At 37.6% G+C, this 26030-nt stretch overlaps 1 protein-coding gene across 1 annotated transcript in view; it reads left to right on the top strand.

The window, feature by feature from the left end:
* Positions 1–910: 910 nt before the first annotated feature.
* MCHR2 (melanin concentrating hormone receptor 2) overlaps positions 911–26030 on the top strand; it is a 30919-nt gene continuing 5799 nt past the window's right edge. The window contains 3 exon segments of the mRNA XM_048066669.2: positions 911–1599; positions 7918–8124; positions 15711–15920. Coding sequence (XP_047922626.2) covers positions 7943–8124; positions 15711–15920 — 392 coding nt within the window. The 5' untranslated portion in view covers positions 911–1599; positions 7918–7942.

The raw sequence follows: 26030 nt of genomic DNA on the forward strand, positions 1-26030 counted from the left end.
TCTTCACAGAGTACTCTGACTGACACTTTGCTTCCCTCCTGTGCCTACAGAGTAGAAAGCATGCTGATCCTTCCTGATGGAGCAGTCACCACTTCAGCTGCCTATTGCTTCCCTCCATCCAGAGGTTACTTTTCTCACAGATGTGCCAGTGATATGCATATTATTTACCTCTCTAACCTGGTTTTGCCAGAGTGACACAGATTCATTTAATTTCATTTAATGGTAAACTTTTCTAGCCCCAATCTTTTGACAAGAACCAGGTGAGAGGGATGACACCTGAAGGTGTGCTGGCACATGTCAGGGAGCAGTGAGCTCCAGCATAAGTGCTTGGGGCAGCTAAAGGCAACTGGGCTGGCTCTGTTGTGGGCATGAAAAGGCAGCTGGTGGCAATCTGAGAAACTCTCCTTTCCAGATCTAGAAAGGGGTATATCACTAAAGAATATACCCTTGAGGCTTCCGCTTGTCTTTGGATGTAAAGCATTTTCCCAACTGACTTTTTTTTCATAGCAGCCTTTCTCATGTGTCAACTCTACTGAAACAGTTTTTGTTTCCCATACTCCTATGTGAGCTGCACTTCTCTGAGTGGGTATAGAGGGATCGTATGGTTTTTAAAGGCAATTCAAAATGTTTGGGTAAGGTTTTTTCCTACAGAAGCTGAGATGGTAATCCGAATCAAATCATCTGAGATGTGTCTTTGAAGTGGGAGAAATTGGGAATGTTTCAGCAAAAATAAATTCGAACCAATATTAAATATTTTTGCCAAAATTGCATTGAAGTGTGAAAAGCAGTTCTGAGAATAATCTATCAGCATTATAATGCTTCCATGTCCTGGCTTCAGGAGTACTCAATTCATGTACTTATTGCATATAAACTATGAAAATTCACTACCAAAAAAAAAAAAAAAAAGAACAACTCTATCAGTTGAGTCAAAACATGCATTCACACACTTCTATGAGGAGGAATTTAAAAAATGTTTAGATGACTACCTTTGCATATCATAACCAGAAACAGATGCCATAATTTGAAAAGCCTGAACCAGATCTGCCCAGTCATCTCTGGTTTAGTATAATTCAGCAACTCTGCCACAGTTCTTTGACAACTATTTTGGTGTTAGACAGATATGGCCATTTCCCTCTGCTCTTCTTTCTGATTTCTTATGAAGGGCTCCCTGATATTTCAGAGAGGTTTAAAACTGCGTAGATATAAGTGCTGTGAAACAGAGTAGATGGTGAAATAGGTATCATATTTTCCTTTGATATTTAAAATACATTCACAGAGAGTGTTTGTTGTTTCATTTGCTTGTTTGTATGTTTCTCCAAGGTAAATATCGTGCTGGGGTTTTTGTTTGTATGTTTGTTTTTGGGTTTTATATTTAACATATATTTTTATATTTATATAAAATAAATATATAAATATATTATAATATTATATATAATATAAATGTATATATATTATATTTAACATATTTAACACTCTGTGCAAGCGTTCAGCGATGGGCACAGCCTCGGGCTACGTGTTGGGAGCAAGGCGCTGCTTCCTCCAGTCGTGCCGAAGATGACTCCGCCAGCCCGCAGACTAAGGAGCACAGCACGATGAGGGGTGAGTTCCCAGCCGGAGGGGGTCACAGTGCGGCAGGATGCAGCAGGAGCGGGGCGTGCTGGGGGCCACTGCAGCCCCTGGGGCACACGGCGGGGAGGGTGCCACAGGATGAGCAGGGGGGTGCAGGGATGGAGGGGCGGAGGGGAGAAGGAAGGTGCCCCGGGGGGCTTACAGTGGCACAGCCACGGTGCGGGGGCCTCCGGACCGAGGTTGCTACTGTTTCCTAAACTTGGACGGATTTCTTTCTTTTTCCTTTCTGATTAAAAACAACCAATCAATCCAGCTCCATCTTTGGGGGAAAGGTGTGTGTGCCTTTACGAATCATTAGAGGTTAGTTGTCTGGGAGAGTGGGGAAAATCAGTGTCTCTCTAAACGCAAGCTCGTACTAGAGAACAAGATGTTCTTACACTATTTAAGTCAAAGTGCTTAGGATGGTGGTTTTACAAAGAAGAATACAGTAAGATGAAGACAAGATTTGTGAGATGTGACAGTTATATTCAGGAGTTCAGCTTTTTAAAAGAATTATGATTTTCCATTCCTTTCTACTCATTGGAACAAGTCAGCATGACCTTTTCTGTTGGTCATTCATTGCCTCTTATTTATTGAAGAAGAAGCAAATTTTTTGCAAAAGAAAACAAGTCAAAAAATGAAATATAGAAGGTTTTTGCAAAGGCCATTGTGCAGCATAACTGCATTCAAATCAGGATTAAAAATCAAATGGGGTTATTATGCTTAAATATTTTTTTTCTCCTGTCATGTTGCCTTATTTTATATGCATTTTGATATCAGACTCACGTGAAGTCAAGTAATATTGTGGGAAGAAAAACATCTTCCCTTAATAGTTTAACCCAGGTTCATTTATCAGAATTAGAGAAGTAAACATCTGGTTTGTAATGCCAGCTACCTACTAGTTAGGGATTTATTGAAAAATTATATGGAATCAGTTCTTCTATTGAATTTATATTGGTCTTACATAGAAATCTTCAAGCATCTTTTGCTGGAATGTCAGTAAAATTCTGTGACTAAATGAAAATGTCATATACCAAGCAACATTTTCTAATCAGTGCATTCCTCTCCAACACCCCCCCACCCCCCCAAAAAAAAGGATCCATCAAAAAAATATAAGGATGTTTTTGTCCACAACAAAGCAGTTTGCTACTCCAAGTGGGTGGGCAGTATACTGCATGAGCAGCCAAGCACTGACAAAAGAAATGCATTGTACAGGAGAGACATCCAGAATGCTTCTTCACTCTCCTAGTGGTAGGTAGTGTACCACACACAAAGACCAAGGAAGATTACATTTGATAAGGAAAAGTGATATCACTTAGCTAGGATATGAATTTGCATCCTTCAGTTTGCTTATGTGAATCAAAGATAAATTGGAGCTGTATGTGTGATGCTGGGGAACAGGGGAACATAGAAGTAGCAATTCTCCTGGCTCTGTGACCATCTCAGTGGGTTAAAATGGCAAGATATTCCCAAGATGGCCAGAGATTGTTTCTACCTTCTGATTTTATCGGTGTCCAGTTCATTGGTCATTCTCAAACTCTGTATTATGACCAGGTAATAGGTAGTATGCAGTTTCCAGTCACACCTAAACAGTTTACATAGATTTTTATATGTGCTGCTTCATACATTTAGCCTCAGTGGATGTAAGGGGTTAAATGTAAGCAGTAATGTTTACCTTCCATTTCCAGCCCAGGTCTTGCCATCATGGTACAGATGTGCTTACTGTATGAAGCACATACATTGCTTCAGGAAGGGCCTGTCTCAACTATGCTTTACAAAACTGACAGATATGGTCCTAATTTCTTCTTCAGTTCTTGGTGCAAGTAGGTAGATCTCTGTGTAATTACTTTCCTTCTCCTTTGTTCTTCATTTGAACAAAACTACCCACACCTAACCCATTCCTGATTATGAACAATCTCATGCCTTTTCTTATTTTTCTTCACAGAAATAAGAAAAATTACACCACTTACAAAAAGGGCACTGTTGATAAACAGCTAAACTGACATTTCTCTCATGCCTGTACCAGCAAGTTAACTTGACCCATCCCACCCTCACAGCTGCTAATTACTTTAACTGCTTAAACTATAACCTCTTGCCATGTAATGTAGGGCATGTTGCTCACATCAAAGAGGTTACAAAAATTCAGGGGAAGCATGGGCAAGATAGACAAACATAGCAGCATACCAGCATCACCAGAGTCCTAGCATTCCCATTAAAATTGGTGTATGATACAAGAAAACAGTTTTACTTAGGTGGGAGATTAGACACTTGACAGTGCTCAGAGCATACTTACTTTAAATAATTAATAGGCAGATTTTTTTAAGAATCTTTAACAATGAAATCTTCACAAATGCTAGAGGAAGCATATGAAAAGAAGCAATGAAGGTGTTTCAATATTTCAGAAGCAGATAATGAAATCCTGTCTGATGAGAGTAGGATAAATAGCTTATTTCAGTGCAAATGACAGCCATTTCCTTGGAAAAAAACTTGGAGGAATAACCAGCTAAGTTTTCTCCACCTTTGTTGCTACATCAACAAAAAGGAAAAGATATTTTTTAGCCATTGTAAAGTCAGAGTTCAGATATCTCATCTTGAAAACAATGCAGTAAAGATCATCAGAATCCTCACTTGCTTCCTTGGGCAGCTTTCCGGACTGCTTCAGAAACCTGACATATTTCTGGATTTCACAAATTCATATGTATCTGCTTTAAACAAATTTGCATAAATTTCAAATTTCTGCTCTTGAATTATGGTCTTCAGACTTGTCAGTTAAGGGCTCTTTCGCTTTTCCAAAACTTTCTTCCTCCTTTCTATTTACTTTGTTCTCTTTTAAGTTTTGTTTTCTTTTGTACTGTGCAAAATTTCTTTCCATGAAAATAAAATGTATCTTCACAATATTCTTATCTTCACAATGCTAAGCATACAGGTTTTGTTTTTATGGTTAAACTTAGGAGTGCTGTTTTCCTTACTGACTCAGATTTTCATTTTTGGGTGGCAATAGCTTGTCAGAGGAAGTATGGATACAGAGCACATATATTAAAACTTGAAGTTTCAGGGATTAACTTTTAGTTTTTAAATTCTGTCATTAAAAAAAAAAAAAATGTTGCTCTTTTGAATAGTCTCTCCTTTCAGGGTTGATGTTAATTAAATTAGGAGGCTTTTTTCTACTTTTCCACTGAAATCTGAAGGGTAATGTCTTGTTGGAGGCAAATACTAAAACAACGCTCTTTAATAAATCAATTGAGGTAGTTATAAAGCAAGAAGGGTTTGTTAGCGTGGAAGTTGCTCTGTTACATCTGAAGCTCTATTTACTAACGTAAATGGTTATTCTTTTTCCAATTCTTTCATGAAGTGCTAATCTTACATTTTAAACCACAAATAAATATGATTTTTTGTTTGCTGAGAAACTCATCTCTTTTTATAAACAAAATAGCAGTCATTTACTTTGTAGAAGCTAAGCACATTTTTTTTCAGCCCAGTGTAGATTTTTGTTCATAAATTTCCACCAGATTAATCACTTATTAGGAATGGGAGGTTTCACTAATAACCAATTTATTTTTTATCACTTCTTATTTGAAAAATATGTATTTTTTCTATAATATATATACCATGTGCTATAATATATATAATATTCAATGGAATGGAATGGAACGGAATGGAATGGAATGGAATGGAATGGACTTCAAGGATCATCTAGTTCCACCCACTGCCATAGGCAGGGACACCACCCACTAGATCAAGTTGCTCAGAGCCTTATCTAACCTGGTCTTGAACACCTCCAGGGATGGGGCATCCACAGCCTCTCTGGGCAACCTGTTCCAGTGCTTCACCACCCTCTGAGTGAAAAATTTCCTCCTGACCTCTAATCTAAATCTCCCCTCTTTTAGTTTAAAACCATTCCCCTTTGTCCTATCATTATCTACCCGAGTAAAGAGTCCTTCTCCATCCTTTTTATAAGACCCCTTTAAGTACTGAAAGGCTGCGATGAGGTCACCCCAGTGCCTTCTCTTCCGTAGGCTGAACAGCCCCAGCTCTCTTAGCCTGTCTTTGTAAGAGAGGTGCTCCAGCCCCTTGATCATCTTTGCGGCCCTCCTCTGGTGCCACTCTAACAGCTCCACATCCTTCTTGTGCTGGGGGCTCCAGACCTGGACACAGTACTCCAAGTAGGGCCTCACGAGGGCAGAGTAGAGGGGGACAGTCACCTCCCTCGACCTACTGGCCACGCCTCTTATAATGCAGCACAGGATGCAGTTGACCTTCTGGGATGCAAGCGCTCACTGCCAACTCATGTCGAGCTTATGATCCACCAGAACCCCCAAGTCCTTCTCTGCAAGGCTGGTCTCAATGAGTTCTTCTCCTAGTCTGTACTCATATCTGGAATTTCCCCAGCCCAGGTGCAGCATCCTGCATTTATACTTGTTGAACCTCATTAGGTTCATGTGGACCCACTTCTCAAGCCTGTCCAGGTCCTTTTGGATGGCATCACTTCCTTACTTACTGTTGTTCACTCAACTTACTGTTGAGGTTTAACCTCAGCAGGCAGGTAAGTGTCACACAGCTGCTCACTCACTCTCCCCAGGTGGGATGGGGAAGGGAATCGAAAAGGTAAAAGTGCAATAACTCATAGGTTGAGGCAAGGATGTTTTACTAGATAAAGTAAAAGCTTCATGTGCAAGCAAAGCAAAACAAAGCATTAATTCACTATTAAGTGATGTCCAGGAAAGCAGGGCTCATCCCATGGAATGGTTCTTTGGGAAGACAAACACCATCACCCCAACATCCCCCCTTCCCCCCTTCCTCCTCTTTTCCCCCAGCTGTTATTGCTGAGCATGGTACCACATGGTGTGGGACATCCCTATGGCCATCCTCGGCCAGCTGTCCTGGCCATGTCCCCTCCCAGTTCCTGGGGCACCCCCAGCCTCCTTACTAGCAGGGCAGCACCAGGAGCAGGAAAAGCCTGGGATCTGTGCAAACACTGCTCTGCAACAACTAAAACATTGGAATGTCATCACCACTATTTTCATCAAAAATCCAAAACACAGCATTGTGTGAGCCTCTGTGAAGAAAATTAACTTTATCCCAGCCAAAACCATGACACTTACAAACTCCTTAGTGATGTATGACTTCAAGAACATTTCTGAAGATAAATTGTTGTCACTGGGGCAGTTGGCTTTATTTTATCTTCACCAACATGAATAACTGTCTTTGTGATCTTATGCCTTTCACTCAGTCTTTATAAGCTACAAATGGTAGTTCCCCATTAAAAAACACTTTTCTGCATCACCGATTTGCTGTGAAACATAAAGTCTGTAAAGTTCTTGGTGGTGGCCTCAGAATTAAATGTATTATACAAGTGTAAATATTACCTCCCTATTTGTACTAAGGGAACATGTTGTTGCAAGTTTCTTCTCTGTAAACAACAGGAGACTACTTATTTTTAAATTAGATTCAAAAACAATCTGTCCCTGCCTTTTACTTTCATTAATTTTTCCTACCTCTGGTAGCCTCCTAGCAAACAAATTAAGCCTCTATTACCCACTGCCTTTCCTGCACCTTGAACAGCAGAAACCTGCTACCATTAATTTGATGCTATTAAAGAGCAGCAAGTCATGATACCATAAAGACTAAAATCTGGTAAAAGGATTACTTTATTCTCAAAAACATAAGGGAATTTTACATTATAAAAAGGACTTTTTTTTTTTTTTTAGTTCAGGCTGCCATTTTGTTTACAGATACTGTATTTACTGAAATAAAGATCAAACTTGCTACAGATACAAATTTGTCTTAAATTAGGATTAAAAAATACAGAAGAATGATCTGCTTCTCAATCTACTGGTTTTGTTGCTGTTGTTTTGTTTTTTGTTGTGTTGTTTTGATTTGTTTTTTAATTGGGCATGGGAGTAACTGCAGGGCAGTATTGTGCTTCAGTTATCTGAAGTTGCTGGACTCAGCAGGGTTTACTAAATTATTTTAAGCAGAGTGCCTTTATATACTTATTCAGATCCTGTCAGCTCAAAGTTGCAGTAGACAAATAAACCAGACACTCAGGCTACAGCTCCGTAGCTGAAGTAGCGTGAAAATTATCTATGGAAAAATATATCATTTTTAGTTGAGGAAATATGGGATTGCAGATCTAGACAATTAAGAATCTTAAAGGTAAAGGACTGAGACTGATTTTGTTTAGTGCTTTATGTAAAGATGTATCTTATAGATGAGAAAACTGCTAAATCGTAATATAGACTTAGATAGTATACTTACATAATGATATTCAAATGATTAGTTCATGAATTATTTATTTTGCTACTGCAGAACCAAGTATTAATGTTGCTGAAGAATGAGTGAATTTCAGCCTTCCTTACAGAATGCTACACCAAACTTCTTCAACAGGTCTTGGAATAGAAAGCATCATTACCAGGTGATCAGTGCTGCAGAGACAGTCATCCTTCCCTCCCTGATTGGAATTATCTGTTCAACAGGCTTAGTTGGAAATATCCTCATTGTGTTCACAATAATAAGGTATGGAAATACATTTGATAAAACGATTTATTGCTTAACAAAATAAACAATGACCACACTAATGGAGTGAATTGCTCTGCAAAGACATGTATAACAAGTTATTCGTCTTTCCTCTAGTCATCAACACTTGCTTCTCATTTAAAAAATAAATAAATTAATTAATTAAATTGACTATAGACAGAACAGATAGAGGTAATATATGCTTGCTTAGCCTTTTCTGTTATAAGAAAACACTTAAGTGCATGATTGACTTCAAGCACATTCAAGGAAACTGAAATGAATGTCTTCTGTGGCTTTCATTATAGTTAACAGCAATCTTCCTAGTGGCACCAGAAAAGGCTAGACAAGACTTTAAACTTCAGTTATGGCGCTAACTAGACATTACAATTTTTAAAGATTTTTTTTAAGTCTGAAAACTGTACTTCTACCTCAGATTATTTCAATGAAAGAGCTCCATGTACCTTTTGCCCATTTACTGCAGCTTCCTCATTCCTTCCTAATACTTTTTTCCAGCATCATCTTGCTTCTGGAAACAAGGGCCTTAGTGCCAGTCAAGTATTCTCACATGACAAGAATTCATACCTCAAAATATTTTTGATGTATTCTGAGAAGATAAATTTGCTGAAGTTGCTAAATATTTTTGGGTCATAAAATCCGACCCAAACATCCTTTATACAATAAAAAAATATCTTCTAGTCACTTAATTTTAAGAGGAGATTTTTTGTATATAATAGGTCTTCCAACTGGCAGATGCAATCACAGACGCTACAGCCACAAGCATGAATCATGAAGAAGGGGCTATTATCTGCAATGAAAAATTAACATAAAGAAATATGAGAGCATAAGCTAATAAATGTCACACTCAGCAAGGGATAGACTACAACAGATAGACTTCACCCCTTCGTAACAGGCTTTTAAAGGAAAGATTTCCAAAGGCCAGCCTAGGACTGGGTGTCTGTCAGCCCCTGAGCTTTAGTAAATTTCCCTTGAAACTACCAAAAATCTGATGGTTGGTGCAGTTGAGAGCATTAAATTCATGGTCTGAACACAGAAGAGAGCAAATATGGAAACAGTATGTCTGAAATGGACATGATCGCAATATGGCTTTTAAAATGTATGAATGAATAGAGAAGAAAAAAAAATCATTGAGTTTCTAAAAAACAGTCTTAGAGTCTCTAAAATAATAGAATGGAAGGAAACTGAGAAAGAACAAAGATATTTTCCCCTGGTGAAAGGCCTTTGTCTAACTTAAATACAAATATGAGAGACAGAGGGAATAGACACAGACAATGACTTTAAAAAAAGAATGTAATTTAAACCATATTTGCTCAATAAAATTACAAGTATTCAAATTTATGGACATGAACATTTATACATAGGAAAAGAATTTGAAAATAGTGCATTAAAAAGTTAATGTGGTAGTTACCAGCACTTAAAAGGACAACCACAAACCTCAGACTCTGTAGATGAATATATATTTGAAATGCAACTACATTTTGAAAAATAACCATGTCAAATTCCCACCTTCCATCAAACAGATTTGATTCTACTCAATGACTCTGCTTCAGAGATGTCTCTTTTTCCTTTATTGAACATATTTTCTCATGTATACATTTCAAGTTTTTTAGCATTACAGAGTCAGCACTTCTAAGAGAGAAAGAAGCTAAATTCTTTCTCTAGTTAACAAGTTATTTACTTCCCAGTAAGAAATCATAGAATCATAGAATCATTAAGGTTGGAAAAGACTTCCAAGATCATCTGGTCCAACCATCACCCTACCACCAATATTACCCACTAAACCATGTCCCTAAGTACCACATTCAAACTTTCCTTAAACAGCCCCCAGGGACAGTAAGTCCACCACCTCCCTGAGCAACCCATTCCAGTGCCTAATTAATGCTTTACTGATGGTGGTATGTGAAAAACAATGAACTTTGGAAATTCAGCTCCCCAGTTTGCCTACTACCTAGGGACACTACTACCTAGGGACAAACATTTTAAAGTGTGAATTAAAATGATATTATCTGCAATATACTGTGAGAGAATAACTAAACCTTATAACAAACCTTGCATGTAATATATGCCCATGCACTGATATCTAATTTAAAAATTATTAATTCAATGACTTTCAGCTGACCGTCCATGTGTGAATTATTTTAATCCCTAGAGAAGAATAGAGGGAGTTATGTTGCTATTAAATTAAAAAGAAAATGGTGGAGAAAACGCTGCAAGAGTTCAGTGTCAGCCAGTAGGATATGATAAACTTCATCCCAGCAACCTACAAACATTGGCCCCCCAAACTGCAGTTCTGCTAGCAAGTGTTTTATATAAATCTACTGACTTTGGCAGACCAGCTGCTGGGAGAATAGCTATGGTTTTGTTTGGAGGGTGGAATGTGATCCAGATAAACCCAATCATCCACATTAGTCTAACTTTAAATTTTGAAGAAATAGTCTCTTGCAGAAGAAAAAAAAAAGGATTCAAATACAATCTGAATTACCTATAAGTAAAGCTTTTCAGATTAACTTGATTTTTAATAAGATATCTAATAAAATTTCCTGAAATAGAGATTGCAAATAAGTGTTACAGCACTTATTACTTGCATTCTGAGTCTTCAGTTGGAGTTGTACTCACCACTGGAAGTAAAGCCATGACCAGAAAACTTATGAAAGTGCTACAGCATGACTAATCTACTCAGATCAGAGATTTTGTTATCAGATATTATATATTATCATGCTGAAAAATATTGATTTGGCTAAAGAAAAATCCAAGGAGTTCAAGAATTACAAGATGATAAAAAAATAGTTAATGTATGGATGGTACTTCAAGTTGTTAATAAGAAACAAATTTTCAGAAAAGATTTTCAGGGGAAATAAGTTAACTTGGAACTTTCAGTGACTGATTGTAGGGCCAGTCGGATTTATTATCTTCCCTCAGAGATCTGGAGTAAAGTGTACAGTTGTGTCAACGGCATTCCTAATGGCATACTCTGTGGAGATTTGGCTGATGTTATGGAGTTTAAGACTGTCATAAAGAAAGAACGAGATAAAGAATAGAACAGGGATGAAAGCAAAACAACTACTGCAATGTTTAATAGCACAAAGCCACAGAATTTTATTTTTCTTTTATAATAAGTAGGAAGCACTGCTGTCAGTTGGAAAAAAACAGATGAAAAACTCCTGGGATTGCTGTGGGCTGTCAGTAGGCTAAAGCTGCATGAGAGGCACACACAGATGTAATGTATGTAATATAAAGGCTCTGCCTTTCCGGAGGGAAAAGGGAGCTGCTAATGCCATTCTTCAGGCTCACAACAAGGCCTGAAATACAATTCTCACCAGCTGTTTCCATGAAAGAGAAACTTAGTCTGGAAAAGAACAGAAAAGAACAATTGCTAGAACCAGAAGAAAGAAGAATTAAGAAAATTCATTTAAGTTTGTTTTAAAAATAAAAATAAAAGTCTCAGAGGTGTATGCTTGTTCTCTATAAATCAGGACCAAATATACCAAAAGGCTTTAAACTGAAGGCCAAGACTGGTAGAAGGGCTATTGTGCAGACTCCGCTCAGCAGATATTAAAAGCTGATAACTGGAAGGCAATTTCTACTCTCCAGAGCAGTGTTGTGCTGTTATGCTGTGACTGCCTTCAGTAGGACTAGTGGAAGTTAAAAACATAATTTCTACAATGAAACTACTTTGTTATGAGAGGGTCTGTTAGAATTTGGTTGCCTGAAACAGCAGATAACTCTGTGCTGTGACAAGGGTTATCTCTTCCAATCTTAGGTTCTTAGTTTTCCTAAATCAAGGAGAAAAAAAAAAAAAAAAAAAAAAAACTATGTTAAACAATGTACCCAGCACCTTAAAACATGCCCCAGCTGCTCTGTTTTTTTGCCTAGCATAGACTGAAAAGCTAAGAGTCTCTGCAATGAAACAGTATGCTGACAATTTACTCTAATTTTTGTGATTCTATTTGTTTCAGAAATACAATAAATATATGTGTTTTTAAAAATGCTAGAAATATGGGACTTCCCATGATGACCCTGGCACAGTAACTCATAAATGTCTTTAAGTGATGTTATCTGGCTTCACTATGAGATTCAGTTAAGCAGTATTATATTTCTGGACTAAAAATCTTGGACAAACATATCGCTATTGTTAATCTTTGATACAACAGATTAGATAGCTGAATTATTTGGAGCTATTTATTGTCAGGTATGGTGTAATGAGAGAAGGCATGGAGTCAAACATGTAGAATAGAAAGGCTGTAATTTCTGTGTGCAGTTTTTCATAATGGATACAGAGTAAGATTCGGTCTTACAAAAATTTTATAGGCCTTATACGACTGTTCAATGTGAGTGATTTTTTTTCAGCATAACTTTGACTGACCAAGCCAGTCACCTTGGTCTCCATGGAGAGGCACTACTGAGGGTAATTCATATCATCTTTGTCATATACCTGTCTTAGACAGAAAAAGTTACCCCCTGAGTACTGTTTCTCTGCAGCACTCATAGTGCTATGTAGGTGTAGGACTGCAGCTTTTGGACCTGCTATTTTCAGGGCCCGAGGGTCTAGATAAACTCCAAGCTTGAGAGCACAGGAAAGTGATTAACCTTACTGCTGGAAACTCAAAAACACTTCCAACTCGAGCTGGTTAGTTGGAAACACTCAGATTTTGTAGTGTAGGGAGGACAGGAGAATGACCTTAAGGCTGGTGCTACCTGCTGTTGTAGCCCATGACATGTTCACTCTTCCTATTTGAAGAAAGGATATTTGCTTGTGTTTGTAGATGTGTGATATTTGTAAACTATCTTGTCTTTGACCTGGAAGATCACTTGCAAATTAACACTTAAGCTTCTAGTTAGTGAAGAATCTGTGTCCAGGAGGAGATAAATAAATGTTGATGACAATACATAATGAAGTTGGAGGGGACAAATAATGACTGATGACAACATATAATGCACTTATTATGTTCTTCAAAGTTGTGGCTTTCACAGCCAGAACATAGATTATCACAGTGTTGTGTCTGTTCAACATTTTTTGTAATTGATTGGGATCATTCAAATTATTTTTTAATGAGTTTAATCTGTAGAAGAAGAATTAAACAGAGAATAGGACTAGCTACAGATTTGACATATTCACAGATTTTTCTGAACAGCAGCTATGGTTTTGTACATTTTTCATAGGTAGATACTTGGATGTTTCAGAGATGCAAATTATTCTTCCTTGGGTGGAAAAGAATTGTCCAGTTAATATCTGTGGCCTGAGAAACTGATGAGAAGCTTTCAAGTTTGTGGTGAGATAGAAGAAATTACTGAAAGAATGAAAAAATTGAAACTGAGGCTATAGCTATTATATCCCTGGTTGATTTTTTGTCTGTCTGTTTGTTGGATTTGTTTTGTTTTGCTTTTGTAAAGGGACTGTTTTTGGCAGAGCACAAGCACCTCTGCCTTAATAAAATGTAAAGCTGTTCTAAACTATAAAATGTAGCCAAAATGATTTGATGTTATAAAGTTTACCGCATGGGTTACCATTTAAATATTGGGGCTTCTACAAAAGGTCTATGTCTGTACAGGGAACTATACAAAAATCTGTAAGGAAGCATGTGCTCTATACAGGCATAGTTTTCCGAACCTCAGTGTAAAGCATGGAAGAGTGGGTATTGCAACATTTCCCATCACATTATCCATAGAACTCCCAAGGTAGTAATTTTACTCACCCTCAGTTGTGATCTCACCTCTTGGGCAGTTCCATTTGGATGTCTCAGCTAAACACAAAACACCTAGGCAATATTTCAGCCAAATTTAATGTGTATTCAAAAACATCTCCCATGTCCATCCCTTGTACTCCCTTTTGGCAGAAGTTTGGTAGCTTTAAGCTGTGCACTGTATATTCTTTGTTGATTAAATTTAACATAAAGTCTGAGAGTAGAGAATTTGAAGTTCTTGTTTAGAGTTTGAAAGTTTTTTTCTCATTTTGTATGATTTACCCTATTAATGTGAATTAAATGGCATGTTCATGCAGTTTTCAGATGCTCTGAAACTTATGTGTTTGAACATCATGGTACCATTTGATGTCTTACAGGAAACACAGTTTGGGGCTTTGCTTTTCCTGGAGATTTTACATCCTTCAATTTTCACAAAGCTGTAGGCATTAGAGGAAAAAGATTACATATGCGTCATTCTCTCCATAAGTTCTAGTCGTCAGTGCCAACAGATATACTTTATAGATGTCTGGCTTTGGTTTCAGCATCATAACCAGATGGCAGTGAATCATACTTGATAATTTATTAAAAAGGTTAGAAATAAATACTTTTGTCTGGCTCCTTCCCTCTAGCTTAAATTTCTGTCTTTGGAAACATAGTTATTTCAGAGTTTATAACATGCAATGAAGGTAACACAAAAAATATGAAACGATGAACTCTTCTCACATGGTTCCTTTTAGGAAATGATGGTCATAGAGTCAGACTTCTGAATGCAGTATGTGGGCGGCCAGGAGGAGTTCTCCCAGCTGCAGATCCTTCTGTGTCTTTCAGTGAAAGTGACAAGCAAACTGGTACTTTGGAGCATGTTGAAAAACAAACCAAAAAAAAATAGTAAATGGATTAGAGATACTGAGAGAGAGGCCAGACAAATAGCTTAGGCTAGATATCTAATATGTAAATGAAGTTAGGTAAGGTGATTCCTGTATGAATCCATATAGGAATCCATAGTGTTCCTATATGGACACTGTAGGTAAGGACATTTTTACATAAAGTTCTGTGAATAATTTTTTTTTTAATGTTGATGTTTTTAAAAAATATGTTGCTTTCCTTGATTTGTATAGAATAAGGTAATTTAAAGTCAGGAGTCCTTTTAACTGCCTGTGTAACCTTCCTCTAAGCCTAAATTTGAGGGTGTATTAAGATAGAGATTAGAGTTTGGGAAATAAATCTAGGAAAGCATATATTTCACACAAAAACTATATAATACATTATGAAACTGGAAAAAACAGACTCTTTGTTGAAGACTGTGCATACAGTTTTAATTCAGTTGTGTTCCTTATGTACGTGTAAACTTTATGAGACTGTCCTTAAATATTTGACCGCATATAATTTTTTTCTTGTAGGACTTTTCCTCTTTTAGCAGTACTGTTTTACCTCAAGCACTCAAGAATGTTCTACCTGCATCTTTTAGCGATTCAACTCTGGGTTAACTGCATCACCAGATCACCTGTTCTCTCTTCCTATTTATGCTAGTTTCTATCTCCATAAGGCCTTTCTTTCTTTTGAACACTTTATAGTTTTCAAAGGAGAATAGGGATAATTGTGCTGATGTTAATAAATTAGATAGCCCATTAAACTTCACTGGAAACCAAAGCTATGAACAATCTACATATCATATATATATATGTATATATGTATTTTAAGCCTAAAATGTTTATTATGAAATGTCTTTGGTTTGACAAATGTCCCCTGACTTTAAAATACTTTTTCCAGCAGTGTTCTTACCTATGTTCAGATCAGTTTTAAGGTCCATTCTATCAGCAGCATTCTTGGGAAACGATATGGTAACTATGTCAAAGAATTGTCTTCATGTCCCCCAGTTTATTGCAGATCTCAGAAGAAAACTATCCCAGATATCTACATCTGCAATCTGGCTATAGCAGATTTGGTTCATATCATTGGCATGCCCTTCCTCATTCACCAATGTGCACGTGGAGGCGAGTGGGTGTTTGGCAGCCTTCTTTGTACCATCATAACCTCCCTGGACACATGCAACCAGTTTACATGCAGTGCTATTATGATTGCAATGAGTTTGGGCAGGTATATGCTTTCAGATTTTCATTCTGTACCTTTCATTCAAGGACAATAATACCTGTGTTTATGCAAATCCGTAGTAATTTAAGAAAGAGAAATGCTGCTGGTCATGGTTAATAATTTTTTTTAATTGCATGTTTAATTCCTTTTTTGGTGTTTGTGGAGGTGGAAGAAATATTTTAAGTCTTGCTATAGCATCATGCTAGGCACAAAGCTTTCAGAGATCCTGCTCAGTACCAGTGTTACTGTTCTGTGGATTCTCTTTAGAGGTGCAACTTGATTTCACTGAAACTAGATTTATTTTAAACATTTCACTGTAAGATAAAAAAATGACTTCAAGGCAACCTGCAGAAATATACTGTATCTGTTATCTTTGAAAACCTTTATTAAAATGTAGTAAGAGTATAACAAGAATTTTAGCTTTTTTCGTAACTGCAGATTTCAAAAACAGCTTCTCTGTGGTCTTGATCTTAAGTAAAAAGTGGCCAGGATCAGGAAAGTAAAGTCTATTTTTGACCAAAGAGGTTATTTGTATGTAAAAGAGCATGAAGAAGACAATCTTCCCATCATTGCACAAGGCACTAGTGAATCATTTAAGAGGACATTCAGAGACAACTTTTGACTTACGAGCTAGGATAAATGGGGAGGATGGTTGCTATTGAACTAGTAACATATAAGACAGCATGCTTACATGGAAATGGAATGTAGTCACTAGAGAGAGGGAGAGAAAAAATATTGTAAAACAGAGAGCAGAAAGTAGAAATTTGAAAGTTAAAAATAATTTTGAAATTGATAATATGTGGCTATTATACAGAAGCTAAACTAATGAACAACATCAGAAATATTTGGTTAACTTGCAGTTAAAAAAAAATACAAGAAATTATCATTTCCTTTGAAGTGCATTCAAAAGCTCTGTTTTGTATTTGCATGTGAGTAATGTGATAGCAGACAGCCTTTTCTTATGTTTCTAAAGAATTTACACATAATAGTAACTCTAATCATTCCGTTTGGAGAAAAAAAAAAAACTCCTTATGCAAAGGACAGGTAAGTGTTAAGACAGGGAAAAGCCATGGTCTCCTACTGAGGAAAGGCAAAATATCAAAACTCAGTATAAAAGTTAGTTTATGTACCAAATAAAACCAACTCTTAAAAATGGACATTTTTTTCCCATATTTCTGTAAATACTGAGTGTAAGCCTGTGCATTCATTTCTATTTTGAGCAAGTTTTTCCATCTCAATAATACTTGCTTAGGGAAGGCTCTTCAAATTACTTCTGTCCCAATCATTGCCAATACCCATTATGACAGTATAGCAGAGACACAAAGGGTTTTCAGATAACTAGCTCCCAAACAGTTTAGTGCTTGATAAAACCACCTCTGAATCCACCTGGGAGCTGTTCTTAAGTGAAAAGATTAAACCATTTGTTTTGTAAAAAATCAGCAGAGTTTATCAGATTTTGTTTGACAGTAAAATCATCACAAATTCACAATAAAAGCAAGAAACATAATTATGCCTCAGTAATGCTACAGCTAATGCATCATAAGACAGCTTCATGTTCTTTTTCACATTTCTCAAAAATAAAAGTACTTCTCAAGTAAGACAGAAGTGGGTCAGAACTGGGAAGGCACTTCCAAAAGAAGCTTGAGCTGAATAAAATGGCTACCACATGCAAATTAATATGTGTCATATTGCTGGATAATATTTTTATTCCCAAAAATCCTCATCTTCATAATAGGAGAGAACTATGTCACACACTCATCCAACAGAGACTTTACTATTTCAGCATTTCCTGTTGAAAATCAAATTTCTTTATAAGATTTTAAGAAGTGGCAAAAACAGCTTTTCTCTCCATGGAGCTTTAAGGGTCATTTTATAAGGGGTACAATGGATAAAATTTGCTTTTCATTACTCACTTTGATATTAAAAAAAGAAAAAAGAAAAAAAGAAAAAAAAAAACACTAAGGATAGCTGTACAAACTATGCAAGTTGTGCATGTATATTAACACTTATGAGAAAGTTTCCAAAATAGACATCAAATGCATTTTTAATAGACAGTCATGTTTATGTCATAGGAAAACACATAAATTAAACCTGAATGAAACCTTGTTATCAGAACATTTGCCTATCTGTTAAGAGAGAAATTCCTGAGAAGCAACTCATAACGTCTTCTTTGCATGAGGACGCACATAGGCAAATGTAGATACCAATCCCAATGTAATTTACCTTCATGTAGATCAAGAGTAAATCTGACTGATATCATGATACAAATCTGGCCTAAGAGAAATCAGGCTTGTGTACACTGCAGGCAGCATTTCTTATTTTCCAAATACTGATTTATGTTGCAGTCTAGTGAGAGAGGAGAGATGGGTGAAAACAGGGTCCAGCATGATGTCCTATACTGAAGTTGTTAATTGGAACATTCCAAGAAAGCCATTTGATATTCATTCAAAAGGGATTTAAATTACACTTAGTAATGTCAGTGTCTTTAAACTAGCAAAGGAACTTTTGATCTATGTTGTTTTGAAAAAAAGAGCCAAGCCTTAAATCTCCAAAATAACTAATGCAATTTCAGAAGTCACATCATACCTTATTCCTGCATGGCCCACAAGACATAGCTGATAAAACCCACCCTAGACTTTGTCTGGCAGGAGTCTGCAAGGCATATCTCATTTCCTGTACTATGAATCCACTGGAGCATGTCACAGCAAAGTGCCCCTGCTTGGCTCCCTTCATACAGGCTGCACTTCCTTCTGACTAGTTCTGCAAACTTGGGTTATAAGAAAAGGTGTAAACCTCTTGGTAGGGGTTCACTTGTCTGTGATCCCAAGCCTGCTTTTGGTATAGCACAGATGAATACAGACACAGCTGAGACTTAGTTCAGTCTCATGGGAAAACCGCTACACGCTAAGCTGTGAGAAAGCTAGAATAGAACCATGCATGCTAAGAAAGGTAAAAGTGCATGCAGAGATAAGATTGTTGAGGTGAAAACAGTTGGCTGCTCAGAGGTTCAAGAAGAGAAACACTGGCATGAAGAGGTATCAAATACTAAAGAAAATCAGAGTCTGAAGATGCCCCTTCACTCTCGTTGACAACTGTCTAGCAAAAGCTGAAGTGTGCCATATGGAGCTGATGAGAGCATTAACACTTAGCCTAGGAGCTCAGCAGTCCTGGTTGTCTGATGGCTATTTTAATAGATAATAAATATTTTTTTTTGTGAATATCCTACTTGCGAAGTGTCTCTGTGCATGGGAAGTGTTCCCTGAGCAAAGACGCCTGGAGTTGAAGAGTTGCGTAGGGAACCAGTCAGTTTAGATAGCTGCATAAATATTTATTTAACCAATTCTCTTAAGGTTTCAGATGTATAAATGGAGAGGTGAGGCTGGGAAGATAAATCTGGAGTAAGTAGCTCTGTGACAGCTGAGAAGAGGCAGGCAGGTGTTGCCAGTCTTTGCAGCATGCAAGATCGACAGGCATGAGAAAATATGTTCCTGATTTGCCCATTGCTGTAATATTGCTCTAAGAAATATTTACCAAGGCAGTATCACTGGTAGGGTGGGTTATATCTCTATGAAAGTCATGGGCTTTCAGATATTTAAAACCAGAACCACTTGATTTGCCATGGACTAATCCATTTATTCAGTCTTCACACTCATTTCTCCTTTGCTCCTTGCTTTACTTCACAGGCAGTCATAAACACCCCATCCAGAAGAAAAAGTAAAAGACATTTGCTGCATCTTCTGGGCAGACTGTCATTTGCCTTTGAGTGCGGTACACTTTACTGCCTCTTGGAGCAGTCCAAAAATTTTAAGCCAATGCATATAATATGTTCGTGATTAACATTAATTGGATAATTGACGTTAATTAGCGATATTACCAATAATAGTGTCAGTATATGATATTGTGACAATACGTAATAATGTTAGACCATTGGATGTCACATATAATAGGTTAAGATATATCCAGAGGCAGGGAGAAAAGAAGTGAGGAAAAATCTAAGCTCTCAGACAGGTTTCCCTTCTTGTTGTTATGTGTGCATGACATATGTATGACCACATGTTTATGGACTTGCTAGAAATCAGACAAGATGATGTGGAGCTAGCTACAACATTAACTAGAACCTTATGGTCCCACAAAATATTTTCTCTTTCAGACTGTCATCTTGGCTTTCATGATCTTACCATGTACCTTTGGTGATGGTTGATTTCATAGACCTTCCTTCAAGCAGCATTGTAACAGCAAGCTTGGCAGAAAGGCAAAAAGAAGTTCAGTAATAGGCATAGGTAACAGGTACCATGTACCTGGTGCCTTGCACATTTCTGGAGCTCTGCAGGCTCCATCACTGCCTCTTTGTCCAGCTCTCTGCATCAGAGACACAGCCCAGACACTCCTGTTATTTTTTGTTTCAGGTGAGTGCTCTTCAGACTATTCTGAACGAAAGACCTTTTTATTACTGATAATTACTTTGGCAGATGAGGGCCCATGTCTGCCTTTAAACTCCACTGTCTGTTTGATGCAGAAATTACTCTTATTTTCAAAACAGTATTTTTTCCCAAATGCACCTTTCATTTTTTATTTCACAAATCTATAATCAGACAATAGGCAAGACTGAGAATTACCTCTAAACTGAAGCAGCCAATAAGAAACCTACCACTGCAAAAGAGTGGAGACAAAAGCTGCTTGTGTTTGGTGTGATATTTACTTTTTATTGTTAGTGGAAGACTAAGGTATTTCTCTGCATGAGTCAGAATACTGACAGGCTGGAAAAAGTTTGAGTTCTATCAAGAAAAAGAATCATTTACATTTACATTTACCCTTATATTTACCTTTACCCTTGAATTTGTGATAGTGTTTTCATTCCATTCTGTCTAATTATTTTCTTTTCATCTTTAAGGTCATTAAATAACTATTTTTTCTTTTGCTTTGATGAATACTAATGATAAGAATTAGAAACCCAGGGAAAGACTACCTCCTTATAGTCATATATTGGTATATTAAAATGTACTGCAAAATAATTGATCCAGAAAATATGAAAAGTCATTTTACAATAAGTAGGGAAATACAAGTATATACAGACCAGATTTTAGTACCCTCACCTGCATCATTAGTAAACTGCCTTTTACTTTTGTGAGAATCCTATGAAAACTCAACTGTATACCCAAGAAGATGATGTCCACCCAGAATAAGGAACCGGAGCCAACAGACACGTAGGCAGTGGCAAGCACCTCTCAAACCTGAAGACATGGATTCAGCACTTATCCCAGGCCAAGAGGGTTCCTCTCCACATGCCCTTTCTTTCCCTTAATGGTCTTCAATGACCCAAAATGCAGTTAGTTTTCTTACTAACTTCATTAGTTGAACTACTAGACTGCAGCCACGTTGATCAACATGAGATGCATTCACTGCTGACATGTTCTGCGCTGCGCTGTGCCCTGATCCTTTGAGTAAAGGCAATACCTTCTATTAAGCCACATGTCGCACGGTGCCTTAAGCGCAGCAGCCTTTTGCATTGCTAACAGCCCTCTCTGAAACTCTGTAGCCAGCTTTCCACTGGCAGCTCTGCGCCCAGTCATCCAAGCTGCCGCGGCAGTCTTTCCCAGAGCCTCTGAGGCAGCCCTTTCCCTTGTTCCCACGCTGTGGATCTTGCATTTATCCTCCCGGCCGTGCACCTGCAAACCCAACGGCATTGTTATGGTGGGTTCTCATGGGAAGCGACTGCCACCAGCGTGAGAATCCTCCCTTCTTCCCCCCCTTTTCCTACCCCATGGTCAAAACTTCTGGTTGATATTAGTGGACCCAAAATATGCATGCCCCAAGCTTAACAGCAAGGCAGCATGCAATCTCAGCAGAGTGTGCTCCCAGCAGCACCAACAGCATCATAGACAGGAGCAACTGATAAAAAGTGGGTCCTGATAAAAAGTATGTTGATACTGTGGAAAGAACATTATGAGGAGAACCACCCACTGGAGAACATGCCCAAGATAGATATTTGTCTGGAGATCCCCCATTGTTTCTCTTCCCATTTGGCCACTGGCAAAAGTTTTCCCTTTCCACCCTCTCTCCTTCAATTTTTATCTTCCCTAAAAGTAACTATAGGCCATCATCTACAGACCCTGCTAATAAATCCCGATACATATTTGTTCACGTACCTCAAAAATCTTTGTGCAATACACAATTCTTAATGAAAGAACAAATAGCCAATATTTTTGTGGTTAGGTGCATTGTGAGTTTAAGCAGAGTGAAACAAAATGGAAACCTCACTGAAACCTTCCTGCTAAGAAGTAAAAAGATATAAAGGCATTAAGGAACTTCTGTATCATCCAGCTGGACACACCAGCTGAGGTTCAGTCACCCATGAATGGCAAGTAGTAGGCACGTCTCCGAGGTGATTGATGGGTTGTAATATGGTGTCCTGTCATCTTTCATGCAGCTATCAGGAAGAGGGGGCCTGCTTAGGTGTAATTGTTACTCCACATCAGCTAGTAATGCCACTTCTCTGTGCATGAAACCCCATATGTCCTATCTCCATCCTACACACTTTTATTTTCTCATAAGTACTTCATTTAATTCACAGTTTATTCACTAATGGTTTTTGTATTGTGCACTGAAACTTTCTTCATTACTGATATTTGGAAATATCTCCACCGCTGATTTTAAAAAAGGGCTGTATTCTTCCCCTATTTTGTCTGGAGATGCTGTTTGCTGCTCTTGAAAAATGAAAGCAAGATCAAAGCGTGCATAGTACGCCATGCTTATATGGAGACTAAGAGGTCAAATTTTGTGCAAAGCAGGACTAATCACAAGTTTTAAAAACCCTATAAGCCTGTAAATTACCCTCAATTACACTGATCCTGTAAGCAGTATCAGTGTCAGAAGCTATTTCTATGAGGCAACCAGTGAAACAGGAGAGTTGGTGTGCCAAGAATGCTACAAATCAGTTCTTACATTGCTGATGCAGAGGATTTCTGAAAAGTTCTTTCTTAGTAGCTTGTAGGTAAGAGGTAGGATTCTTTTTTTTGGTGGTGGTGGTTTTGTTGTTGTTTGTGGGTGTTGTGTTTTTTTGTTTTGTTTTGTTTTCTGTAGTTACAGAACTACAGTAAAACCAAGATGTTCTTTATCGCCATCATGACTGAGAATAACAGCATGATGTTAGACAGTTTTTTAAGATGCCATCCACTAGAAATGCCTTTTGCTGATTCTACCTATAATGGTCATTACTTTAACCTTATTTACTGAAAAGAACTTGGTTGTTCCACGGCTTGAATAATGAAAAAAACTATGTTTCATACTCATATTCAACCAAGAGTGAAAATAAATTCTTATCATGAGAAATATGAATTTTTCTTAACCTTATGCAGTGGTTCTTAACCTTCATTGGCCCAAGAGCAATAATACCAAGCAACTGAGGTTTACACCTCTTTTTCTTTCATGAAATACTTTTAATAAGGTATGACGTTATTATACTGACTTTTAGTTGTTCAATTGTGTAATGGTTTCAATTATTATTGACTGTCTCTTGCAGGCTTTTATTGTGTTTAGGTTGTATTTTTTTCCGGATTTTTCTCACTTGATCTGTGAACAAGATAAGTAGTTCACTGATTGACATAGTCTTTCATTTGCTGTGTTACCACCTATTTGTTTCAGAACACACCAAAAATATTAGATTCTGGAAAAGAAAGAAAGAAAGAAAGAAAGAAAGAAAGAAAGAAAGAAAGAAAGAAAGAAAGAAAGAAAGAAAGAAAGAAAGAAAGAAAGAAAGAAAGAAAGAAAGAAAGAAAGAAAGAAAGAAAGAAAGAAAAAAGCATTCTGCAAGAAAGTTGTACCTTCCAAATCTTCTTAAAGAGCTGAACATGAGTGCTGTGGGATTCCATGTGCAGACAATAACACTTTAGAACAAGTGTGCCTTCTTAGGCAGTGCCTGAAACCACATTAACATTCCTATTACACTAGCTTTGACTGTTTTGTTTGTTGGACAGTCAATTTATTCTGCTCTACAAGCACTAAAAATCAATGAAAAACCACCAGTATTTAAATATTTTTCAGATTCATGCCTTCATCTTGTAGAAAATTTAAATACTCTGCCATAAAGGCAAATGGGATAAAATTTGGTAGAGAAAATGAATCGCCAATCACTAAGAAAGAAATTTCCAAGTATTGTTTAGATTCCTGATCATTTGCCTTTCTCATAACAGCTAGTAAATCACTCATTTTCAGTTACTTTCAGAAAATTACCATTTCAAAAGAATTCTGTGACCATGATTCAGAGCTTTCAGTCCTTTTAAAAGAAACTGAGCTGATCTACCTCCCACAAGAGAGCCGTGTTTCATTGCCACTATGTAAAACTCTTCTGGTCTTATGCATGTAAAAAGGCTTGTAACATAGTTGAAAAGGAGATAATGAAATTTTTGATTCATTTTGTAGAGGCTCATCATAAAATATTTTCTACCATAAAATATTTTCTACCAAAAAGAATGCCCCAAATCTTCCTCTCCCCTTTTCTGTGTAAAACTTTGACATCCAGAAGCTTCCTTTCATTTAGCTGCATTGCTTTTTATTAACTGAAGAATTATGAATCAATAATGGGATGAAATGAGTTTTCTTCATAAACTGTGTCTCCCCCATTTCTCTTTGATGCTTTTGTTCCTTACCACCCACCAACTCCTCTTGGCAGAGGTCGGGTTCTTCTGCTTGCACTTTTCCTGTTGCAGGGGGTGAGCTGGTGGATATGGGGCTGAGATGCAGCTGTCAGCTTCCAGTCACCCACGGTCTGAGTGGTGATGGGTAGAGATGCCATTAGCAGCGTTAGCAGTACACCTCTCATCACATATCAGGTGAGACCATAACTGATCTTATCCCTAAGCTGGCAGCAGTGTGACAAGAATCAGCTCTTTGCTGGGGTCTTCTCCATGAGACCCTGCTGATGAGAGCCATATCCATGGCAGTTCAAATATGCAGCACCAAAGTGAGGTCAGTTTGTGCTGGGTTCTGGGAATTTCCTGTGATTATATCACCTCAAAGGCATTTCAGAACAATTCTGTACTTCTCCCCTCATGTTGCTTTGCGGAGTTCCATGAGCTTGAGAGCTACAAAGCAGTACCAAGACTCAGAGCAATGGAAATTTTCAGCCTCTGTTACATACTTTCTGCACCCAGTACCTTCTGAACAGGCCTACAGCTGGACCCAGTATCCCAGATTCTGCATGTGCAACAGATGGAAAGAGAAAGGAAAAAAAAATCATTGTTATGTTTCTTTACTTCTGCTGAATTTATTCTAAAGTGGTCTGACACTATTCTTTCCAAAACAAGCTGTTAATCTGTGCAACAGTCATGTTAGTCGTGCACTCTGATGTCATCTGGAAATGAAAAGGTGTACCAAATGCAGGGAAGTTCACATAAACCTTGTCCACTCCTGCAAAAAAAATAAAGGGAAAATACACCCCTCCCCTTAAGTCTCCTTTCTTTATTTTGGCTTATGAATTGTTGCATTTAGTAATCTGCTTTCAGCTCAAAAATTGCTCACTATATCCACTTTGATCTGACAGATTAAAGTTCACCCTAACATTTTACAAAATGTGAAGGTCTTGAAACAGAAGCTGAATTTGTTTTGTATCATAAGCCGCTGCTATCTGAAGGTTACTTCTAAGGTAGAGAAGTTTTCCAGTTGGATCTTCAGTTAAGTGGCAACTATTTTAAAAGGTGGAAAATATTTAAATTACAACTGTAACAGACTTGAGCAATCCAACAGCTCAAATATATCAGAAAGTAGTATAACTGTATTTGAAAATGTCTTTTATGTATTAAATTATCTTCTATTTATTATGAGCAATTGGCTAACGGGCAGGGTTCAAAGGGTTGTGGTAAATGGGGCCACATCTGGCTGGCTGATGGTCACTAGTGGGGTCCTTCAAGACTCCATTTTAGGGCCAGTCCTCTTCAATGCCTTTATAAATGATTGGGATGTAGGACTAGAAGGTGTTTTGAGCAAATTTGCCGACGACACCAAACTTGGAGGAGTTGTGGACTCGGATGAGGGTGGAAAGGTCTTGCAGAGAGATCTGGACAGATTGGAGAGCTGGGCGATCACCAACCACATGAAGTTTAACAAAAGCAAGTGCCGGGT

This window comes from Anser cygnoides, chromosome 3 (genome assembly GCF_040182565.1).
Source record: "Anser cygnoides isolate HZ-2024a breed goose chromosome 3, Taihu_goose_T2T_genome, whole genome shotgun sequence".
In the NCBI taxonomy this organism is placed as follows: domain Eukaryota; kingdom Metazoa; phylum Chordata; class Aves; order Anseriformes; family Anatidae; genus Anser; species Anser cygnoides.